The sequence below is a fragment of the Acanthisitta chloris genome, unplaced genomic scaffold (genome assembly GCF_000695815.1).
Source record: "Acanthisitta chloris isolate BGI_N310 unplaced genomic scaffold, ASM69581v1 scaffold22637, whole genome shotgun sequence".
Taxonomy (NCBI): domain Eukaryota; kingdom Metazoa; phylum Chordata; class Aves; order Passeriformes; family Acanthisittidae; genus Acanthisitta; species Acanthisitta chloris.
Window position 1 is genome coordinate 9,855 of NW_008684062.1, and position 10,218 is coordinate 20,072.

The 10,218-nt window shown below is 47.6% G+C and overlaps 1 protein-coding gene across 1 annotated transcript in view; it reads right to left on the reverse strand.

Annotated features, from left to right (window-relative positions):
* Positions 1-6,269: 6,269 nt before the first annotated feature.
* SUFU (suppressor of fused homolog (Drosophila)) overlaps positions 6,270-10,218 on the reverse strand; it is an 86,667-nt gene continuing 82,718 nt past the window's right edge. The window contains exons 10-11 of the mRNA XM_009079148.1: positions 10,046-10,114; positions 6,270-6,836 (exon numbers count right to left, since the gene is read on the reverse strand). Of these exons, the coding sequence (XP_009077396.1) occupies positions 6,747-6,836; positions 10,046-10,114 (159 nt within the window). The 3' untranslated portion in view covers positions 6,270-6,746. The remainder of the gene's footprint in view (positions 6,837-10,045; positions 10,115-10,218) is intronic.

Sequence of the window (10,218 nt, forward strand, 5' to 3'; positions counted from 1 at the left end):
AACACACCCAGCACTGCAGTAACAATGTAAGAATTTACATTAGAAACTAATATAAAATATTTAAAAACCTCTGCTAGTTTAGCTTTCCATTTGTTTTTTGTCTTTTATTAAAAAAAAAAGGAGGAGGGGAGAGGGAAGAAAGGCCATCTACAAGGTACTGATACACCTGCCGCAGAAACTGGGCTCTTTCCAGCCCCACCAGGAGTGTCCTGGGACTCCTTGGCTGCCAGGCCCCCGTGCCCACAGACCACACACACACAGGCACACAGCTGAACTACAGAAAGGTTCACCTCGGGGCTGCAAGGGCAGTCCCAGCAGTCAAGGTTCGCTGTGGTCTCGGTCACCCGTGTCCCCTCTCCAGGGAACCTTGCCTTTACTCTAGGGTTTGCAGAAACTGTCCAGCACATAAAACAAGTAGCGTCCCCAATGAGTGGCAAAACCTCCATCCCTTTAAAAAAGGGGAGAAGCTGGTGTGTCCAACCTGGGCTGGATGAGAGAAAGGTTCTGAATGACTAAACTTGGGTTTGGAGCATGACTGTGACCAAACTCAGAACACCAAGACTACAGGGTGGGATGGGTGCAAGGAGCATCCCAGCACAGGTGCCAGGGTATTGGTACAAGGCCCTCGTAGGATGCCACCTGCTTCCACAGGGCTGTAAACTCCCACTTAGGGAAAGCCAAAAGCCCAGAGCCCTCACAGCCTGTGATCAGTCCCCGCCAGGACAACACGGCTACTCACACCTGCCTCCCTTTGCTCTGCCCCCACAGATTTTGCTGCCGCCGGAGGAACGGTGCAGGAGCCTTGTCACCAGCACCACAGAGTCCTTCTGTGCCCATCCTGCTTGCAGCATTGTCAACACATGCCGTGTTTATGTAGGTCCTACCACACACGGTGACAGCTTGGTCCCTCCCACCCTCTCTGCTCACGGACGGTTTCCGGAGCCGCACTTTCGCTGCAGTTGGGCCCCAGGGAAAGGAACAAAGGAGCCATTTTCCCTCGCTGGGAGTGGAGGGAGAGGGCAAGAGAAAAGACCAGTGTTTGCAAAACACAACAATCGGCAGGAAATTTTCCTCTGGCTTTTCGAGTTTGGGGTTTTTTTCCTATCTCTTCCTCTTTTTAAAGAGGGCAGACACAGAGCCAGGACAGTTTAAAACCAACCAGGCACTGGCCAGTCTCATCTGCCACGTGCAGCTCTTTCTGTGCTGACGTTCCCCTCCTGCTGTCGGCTCGAGGAGCCAAACGGTAAACGATGCTGTGGTCTTTCAGCAAGGGAAAAGGAAGGGGTAGCCCCTTCACAGCTGACTAGGAATGATGTTTCTGAACTGATGTGCCGCTTATGATGATTTTATGGTCTGTCAGTGATTCTAGGGGAAACACAATCACAGTAGAAATGAAGAGGTGGTGAAGCACGATACACGACAAGTTCATTGCCTGAGAGAGACAAGTCGATGCGGGACCAGGTTTAAAACACATTTGCAACCTCAGGTCTATTCTCCATTTGAAATTTTGGACTCATGTCAAACACAAGGGTTCGGTTTTTTAAAAGAAAAGAGAATGAGCAGACACTGCACAACTGAAAAAATGTTATAAAAATACTAGGTTGAAACAGAGCCTGTTAGGTCCCAGAGACATAAATCCAGCTTTAAAATCTTGGGAAGTGAACCTCATAGGCAAATGTGGATTTGGATTTCAAGACTGTCTTGGATAGCCTGGCTGCTGTGCAGGCTGGCATTTATCGATAGGGCGAGATGCACAGAAAGGAGTTCTTAGTTGCCTGATAATTCGTCTGCCCTTGCAGCTTCGCTCACAGGGAAAATTAAGGCACAATGTATTCTCTAAATTGAGGGCAATCACATAGAGGACGAAGTCCCTGGGAGGTGGAAAAGCTCTTCTGGTGCTGCAGCCCCTCCCCACCTGGCTGTGAAGGCACAGGGGCTGAAGCTGAAGACCTCATACAGCAGAGCCATGCCCTGGGCTAGGGGAAAATTTGACACACAGGTTTAAGAGTTTCCTCTGGCCTGAAGCTTTTCTCCCCACTTGACATGATGCTGCCCGGACAGATACAAGCTGGAAAAGCAGGACATGGACTCTGGATGCTCACACAGAAGGAGGGAATAGTCATCAGGACAGATAAACAGCTGAGCAGCCCCAATCCCATGCCAGCCTGCCAGCTAACCCAGTGTCCTGTGAAGCATGCAGTCAGCCAAACATTTTCCAGTGAAGCATCTGAGAAAGGTTTTTGTGAGGAGCTGGGGAGACATTTGACAAAGGGAACAGACAGTGGGTGAGCAATAAAGCTCACTCAGTGACCAGCCTGGAGGTTCTCATGATGGGGAGTGGAGCAGGAGCTCCATTACCACTCCACACTACCCAGAACAGCAAATGAGACTGAAGCAGCCACAGTGCCCCTCCCCATCTTTGACTCAACCTCAGTTGCACTATTGCAGCCGTTCGCAGTCTCCACCATCAGTAACAGGTACAGGCTGGAGTGTGAACACACAGTGGGGGGTGTGTGGCCTGCTGCTTGCTCCTGTGCAGGATCTCCATGGGTCCTGGCATGGAGATGAGGACTTGCCTGCAGGGACTTCGTGTTGTGCCGAGGCCCTGATGATTTCTACTTTGGTTTCCAGCTTCTCTGCACCCACTTAAGCTCCCCTTGCAGTGCCCAAGATGCACAAGGACTGCGCTGCCTCGAACAAGCCTGAGCTGCTCCCTTTCAACTGTGTTGCTTTTTAGAAAAAAATATTTCTACTGGTCACAGATGAAAAACATAACCCCCACTTCTTCCAAGACCATTTGATGACCTGATGGTGTAATTTCAAAAGCCATCCAAGAACAACTGAATATTTGAAGAGCTTCAGAATATAATTTCAAATCACTGTTGGTGAATCCACGTACAGTAAAACCAATACATTACCATCCTCAAAGACATTAGACACAGCAGGCACCACCTATCTAAGCCACTGAAAATATCCCTGTGGGTCACAGCAGCTACAAGGCTGACTCCTCTGCTTAGATTTCAACGCACATACTTTAATATTGAAATGATACATTCCTTGTCCTGTTTTTAATCACAAATTGAGAGGGAGAGTAGTCCTGGCTTTTAGGACTTCTCCTGTTTCAGAATTGCTGACACATGTTGTTAGATTTCTCAGGCATTGCAGGTCTGCCATAAGGTTCTTCATATTTGGAAATATCCTGATTGACCTGCATCGCAAGATTTCTCCAGGAGGGAGAAAACCTGTACTCGCTGCTTCTAAATGGCTTTCGTTTCCATCCAGGTCACTGTCTTTAGCCCACAAAAGCCTCACAGGTTTTGGTTCCATATCCAATCCTGCTTCAGATCTTCCACATAATCTAGAAAAAATCAGCACCAGTGGACCTACCATCTCAGCAGGTTTGGGCTAGAAAAATACTGTGGCATTTATTAACACTGATGCATTTCCCCTTTTCAAACTACTTGCTCACTAAAATACAAAGGTTTCTTTTCCATTTCCTTCTCACACAGGCATGTCCTCTTGCCCCAAGATGACAATATCCAAACTTGACATGTCATTTACTTGCCAATGAGTAAGCCTTTGGCAAGGTTGCAAACTTGACAAGAATCAGGGGAGCAGAGGTCCTGTGGGTGTCCAGCTCTTCATAATACTCAGTAATGTGCAACTTTCTCATTCTTAGATAACTTGCTGAGAGGCAGCGACACGACCTGGGAGCTTTAGGGCTGACTTTCACCAGCTCCTCTCTCATAGGTGGTCTAACAATAAGACACGGATTTCTATTTTAGCAGTCTAATGTTTTTCCCCTTCACTAAGTAAGAAAATTTCACTTCCTTCCCTTCAAGCCTTCCCCTCAATTGTTATCTGGCTACCAGCAAAGATCTGTGAGAAAGTGTCTCAGAAATAGAGATTTCTGGCATGCCACCTGTTCGTAACTCAAATACGCAGAACTATATATAAATACTTGACATGGAACAAAAATACACACACACACACACACACACACACACACACACACACACGAGGATACTGGGTGGATTTTCAAATGCATCCAGTGTGCTCCCTCGGAAGTCAATGAAAACCCAACCCAGAGCTCTGGTGAGAGTAAATACGGTGAGGAAAACATATGCATGAGAAAGGCAGAACTGAAGCACAAGCCAGCCTGGAGGAGGTGCTTTCCCTGCATACAGCACTGCATCCCCACCGCAAAGGCTCGAAGAGTTCATAGGGCAGGAGGTCCCAAGCTTTCCAGATGTGTGTCAGAGCCCAGAGAGGGCCTGATGGACTTCTCTCTGCCCCGTGCTGATCTCTGAAGGAACAGCAACAATTGACCTTCCAAATGTCCCTTCTCCACTAAGATGTGGATTTTAAGCTCCTTTTAATGAGAGCTAGCATCTGGAAACAAGGAAGAGCAGCCAGCAGCATGGCAACAGGCCAGCTCTGCTGCAGCACCCCCAGCAAGCTCCTACAAGAGCATCCATGGGCTACTGTTGGTGGATAGCTTTGGGACAAAATTTTAGTTGCTGCCCTTGCCTTTTTCCCCACTGTCACAATCGTCTGTTTGTTCATTATCTTGCAGTGGGACACTTGGGCATGTCATTTTCGAAGCTGCACTGTTAACGTTTTCATGCCTCTTTTTCACCCACGCTGTCCCTTGCATATACATCTACAGCGCAGAAGGGATGCTTAGTGCTAACCAGGACAATGAAAACTGGCCAAGAGATCCCACGGATGAATGCAGCCTGCCACAGCACAGAAATCACTCTGGCTGGCACATGCAGATATCTGAAAGTTTGTTCTTTCACAGCAGGATTTTAAGATGATCCTCTGAGTTCAGACAAAATGACAAACTCATTTACATGTAAATTGCTTTCGTAGCTGTACAGAAAGAAGGTTCTGCGGAGCAGTGTTGGACCCTGCATTTGGCCTGCCTTAAATTATAACATAACAACAATTATAATAATACAAATACTACTTTGTACACAAAGCACGCCCTCCCCTGCAAACCCTGGCATGCTTCGGTAGGTCCTACAGCCCTCTAGTCAATAATGACCCTCTCTGCACAGAGAGACATTGAGTGACTTGCCTGAGGCCACAGAGGAATTCTGTAGCAAGTCCAAGGAAAGCTTTGTGGCTCCTAGCTCTGCTTCTTGACCAACATTAACCAGCCTCAAATATATGCAAAAAACATCAAAGCTGACTGTGCCGAGAAGAAATTAAATCAGAAAACAAACAGAAAACCAACCCTGGGGTACTGTGAGGCCTCCTGGACTTTGCTGTTTGATCAGGAGAGCTAAGTGTTAAAAGCTTTTGTTATACTTGTATTACAATCACACAGCAATTGTGCATAAACCACCAAGTTATCCTGTAGGCAGAAAGGGGAAAGCTGCACCTCCCCTGACAAGGAGAGAAGAGTTGTCACCTGTGGGCAGAGGAAGGCTGAGGAATATGCATCAGAAACAACCTGCAGCAGCAGCAGGGGGTAAAGCCTGCGGTGGTTTGCTGCAGCGTATCCACAGGGCTAGCAGCTGATGCAGAGACACAACCTGGCACTGCAGAGACCAGCTCCTCTGCACACCAAGCTTTGCTCCAAGGAGGAAGCCACGGGGATCGAGAGAGGGTCTTTTCAAACTGATTTTGATGCCTTACAGTTCAAACCTATCTGAAAGGAGGAAGGTCAGCAACAACAAGAGCTACCAGAGCAAGGCTAGAGGGGAAAATGGAGCTGCATTAGGGCACAACCCTGCTGGAACAGGGAGAATAGTTGACTTTATTGAGGCTGAGTCTCCTCTCTGCTATGCCAGGGCAGCGGAGAACTCCACTTCATATGCTTTCAAGCAGCCCTCTGGATCCTGCAGAGCTGCTGAAGTTGTCCCTGTGAACAAATGATCCTTTCTAGCTTCTCAAATTCTGTACAATGGCAAGGAAAAAATACTTGACAGTATCTCTTTAAAGATAAACACACTGTAAACAGGAGATTTCCCCCGCCCCGGTAGCTTTCTTCCTCCTGCTTGTGCAAAACCAGAGGTCGTGACCTTCCCTGGGGTTCAGGCACAAGGACAGGATGCACGAGAATAAAGTTGCCTCTGTTTGCAGCGATACCATAGCTAATAGCACCAAGACCAACACGCCAACATGCCTAATTTGAGGGCAGGGAGGATCTGGGTTTGTTTTTCTTGACTGAACTAGAAAGTTCATCTTTAAATCTGTTCAGCTTCAAGCATGTGAGCTTTTGGCCTCCTTTAAACAGGGGAAATACCATTCCGTTTCTGAAAATAAAAAAAATAGCACATGGAAGAACAGTTCTGCAGTCAGTAAAAGTCTGGCTAACAAAAGGACTCCAGAGTCACGTAAAGAACATTTAATCCATGGATTATAGGCTCGCACCTGGCAGAAATGTATGTGTAAATACAGGCGTGCAGAGCGTCTACACCCTGGGCTAAGGCAGAGGGGGGTTCTGCAGCTAGGGGAGAGAAAGGATTCTTACTACTAATTTTCATAGTTAAATATTTCTCACTCGCACTCACACATACGCAGGCTGTTCCCAGAGAGTTCAGCCTTGGGAAGAGTAAAGGAAAGGGCTCAGTTCGGTCTGGGCTGGTGCTGAGTAGCTCCTCTTCTGTTTGCAGTGGTTGTGCAGCAAACTCTTATTTGCAGGCAGAGTTTTCACTGCATTAATTATCCTGTGAGTCACTGGGTAATGGACAGTAACTTGGCTCTCCCAGTTGTTAGAAAAGTGTAATTCAGCTCTAATGCAGCGGGTTGTCGAACACGGCATCTGGCAAGATGGAAACTTTCAGTTTCTTTTCGGGCCAGCTGTACTCCTTTGGAAGCTTAAACTGTAAGACAGCAAAGAGAACCAGTTAATGCATATCGCTGCAACCTGCATGGAAAAAACAGAATTGTTGCAAAGGCAGGCAGCCCCATGTCATTATTATTTTTTAAAACAAGAGGCCACTAAGAAAACATTTCCCCATCAGTATGTTTTGGACAGCAGTGGACATTAGATAATGTGGCCTGTGCCTCGGCTGCCAAAGTAAAGTTCTGAGCTTTCAGCCCAAGTGCTGTTTATTTCATCAGACAAATTCTGGAGAGTTTCTGCCCCCATCACCATTTCCCCTTCCCAACCTCTCTGAAGATCTGCAGCAGAAGTGTCTTCCCTCCTACCTATCCATGTCCCTTTCCTTTCACCCCAGCCTGGCCCCCAGAGCACATATTTGATTTAAAAGCAGACTTATGGCAGCTTTCAAACTCTTGCTTGTACAGGGGGGGACGTAGGTGACCCAGCACAGCTCTGCCAGGTGGGCAAACTGTGCTGCCCTGGCTGGGGAGAACCAGTGTGCCTGCACAGCAATTCTGCTCCAGTCCTACCCACCTCTGGCACAAAGTCTTCGCAGAGCGCCCGTACAACGCCTCGTGCTCACACAGGCATCCAGCTGCTCAGGCTGTTTTGCAAACACTGATTGAAGCATACAGAATCCAGATTTTTTGCTCCAGTCTGGTTCCCACAGCACTGGCTCAGCCAATGTTTCCCAAACAAGGCAAGTGCATCGGTCCCATCCTGATGCCACTCCAGGGCACCCTGCCTTAGGCTAGGAAGTCACCCCACCATCTGTGATCCCAAACACAACATGCAGGGACAGAGCTTCAAGGAGCTTTACCAACAACCCTTCTCACAACCACATGCGACCAGTGCCCATGCATGCACAGGGATCTCTCAAACACAGCTCTGTGGGGAGCATGGGGGGTGAGGGGTGGAATCTCTTAGGCTACAAATCTGCCCCATCCACAACTGGATGGCAAACAGTTCTGCATAGGCATGTCACACAATCCCAGCCTGAGGGTCCAAAACATGTTGGGGATAGCTCTGGATGCCAGTTTACAGGATGATTTTGTTTTTAAAACTTGACTGCACCCATAGTGCTGCACTGTGATATTCCCTAACACCACAACGTGACTACCATGGAGGAATCTCACTGGGATCCCACACCACTACTGGCAATCTGTCCTGGAGGTGGTTAATTCAGAATGGTTATGGATACAGTGGTTCTCTCCTAGAAGAGTTCTTAGACCAAGGCCAGCAGCACCCCAAGCTTCCCAGGGGCTACATGAACTACAGAGTTGGTACAAGGGCACAGCAATCTGCAAATGAGCTGTCTTTATCCCACTACTTTTCTTTCTTCTTGTAAGCACCCTGTTTCTGAAGGACATTAACACAGGCTCAGTGACAGGCTCCTGCTAAAGGAGATCCCCTCCAGCTGTCTGCTCCACAGCAAGGCCTGCTCTAACACTGATTTGCTCCTGACTTTACTCCATTTACAGCTGTGCATGAGGATAACCTGCAGTTAGTATCCATTGACCTTAGTATGCTTGGCTGTTGGCTCAGGGTCTAACCCGTGATCTGGGGGAACATGGAAAATGATCAAACTGCAGGAGGATCCTTCAGGATAGGGACTACCATAAACTCCCACGTTTTATCCTCTAGGAAATATAAGCAGCTCAAGTCCAATTTATGTTTTTTTCATAAACTCAACCCTTGCGTGTAGCTTGTACCATGTAATCTAGTGGCCCTGCACTGCCCAGGGAATTCTTTTGAGTTCACTGTCTAGGGCATGTGAGAAATATGATAAAGATACTCAGACAGATTATTTCACTTAATTTCACTTAACACAGGTGTCTCTTCATGCAGCAAAGGAAAGACTCTCCTTGCAGCGCTTTGTTCTACCACACAAACATCATCAGCAACAGTCAGGGCTGCTGAGGAATGCCTCAGTTGGCCCAACCCAGAATCCTGCAACTTACAAATTCTTGGAGGAATCTGGATACTGAAAGATCACATTTCATCTCAAGCATTTTCCTTTTTATAAACAGCAGTGGTTCCAAGCAGTCCTCTTGGAGAAGTCATCCTTTGCATCTGTTTGTTTTTCACTTTTTAATTTAGCAAAGTCACAATAACTCGGAACCGAACACCCGGTCGCTGTGCCAGGAGCTGACATGCTCATTGCCTCTCAATGGACAGCAAAAGAACATGAGCCATCGAAAGCCTTAACTAAAGGGCCTTCAAACCAAAGTGCTCCTGAGCTTCCATGTCACTAGCAAAAAATGAGCTTTGGATTAGGTTTAACTGGATAAAAGCTGGCCTGAAAGTCACTGCACAGCCAGCAGCGTGCTCCCCTCACTCACACAGTGAAGAACACGCTGGCATTAAGTCAACTCTGGATTAAACAATTAGAGCCCTGAGATTTTCCTAGGGGGAGGGGAGTAGGGCAAGGGATTGGAGGGCTGCTCTACAAGCCAAGGAAAGTTTCTTTAGAGTCTGCAGGGAGCTGTAAAAAATGGGATTAAAAATATTACATGTCATTTCTGCCACTGCTCTTTGAAGTCAAGCAGAATATTTATATGGCATGCATGGGAGACGGGGTGTTAAATGTTCCCCAGGAAGAGATCACATGGCAGGGGGAAGTTTAGTACCATAGAGCAAAGCTTTATAAAGCTCCCCTGGCTGCTGCTATAATGCTTCCAGGCTGGTGATGGTGCTCTGCACACTGTGAAGGGGCAGCAGGTGAAGGCCAAGTAGCAGATGTGAAAAAGCCCCTGCCTGCTTCCCAAACCCAGAAAAGGAGGACCATACAACAGATTGTTCAGCAGTAAATGTGCTAACACCACTTTTAGCCTTTCTGAAAGTGGGGAAGGTGATGTGCTCAGAGCTGCTGGCAAGGACAGTATCTGTGCATGGCATGGAGGAAACCCTGCCACCTGGCCCAGGGGCTGCACCGCTTTGATTCAGGGTGCTCAGATACCATGTGGTGAAAGATGCTGCTGGAAAGGAAATGTAGAGTCTCCATTAATACCCATCCCTGTCCTGTATTTCTTGCAAGCCCTTCTCTCAGTCCCTCAGTACACAGCAGATGTGAAGGTTTAGCAAGGCCTCAAGTCTATGGGGCAGGGCTGTATCTTGCCAGCTGAGGGGAGGATCAAAGGCAATCGGCAGGATGGGCTGAGCTCTCTGGGACAGTACATGGATGACAGGGGAATGATGCAGCCTTACTTCCTCTGGAGAATTCAGATCTTCTAAATCTTCCAGCATTCTCTCTACGAACTCTTCAGTCAATAGGATCTACAAAGGAAATACAGTAGTTTATGCCTTTACACTCTTGGTTTTAGCTAATTGCCAAGAAACAGCATGACTTCGCAGAGAGCAGACTGCACCAACTCACTCTT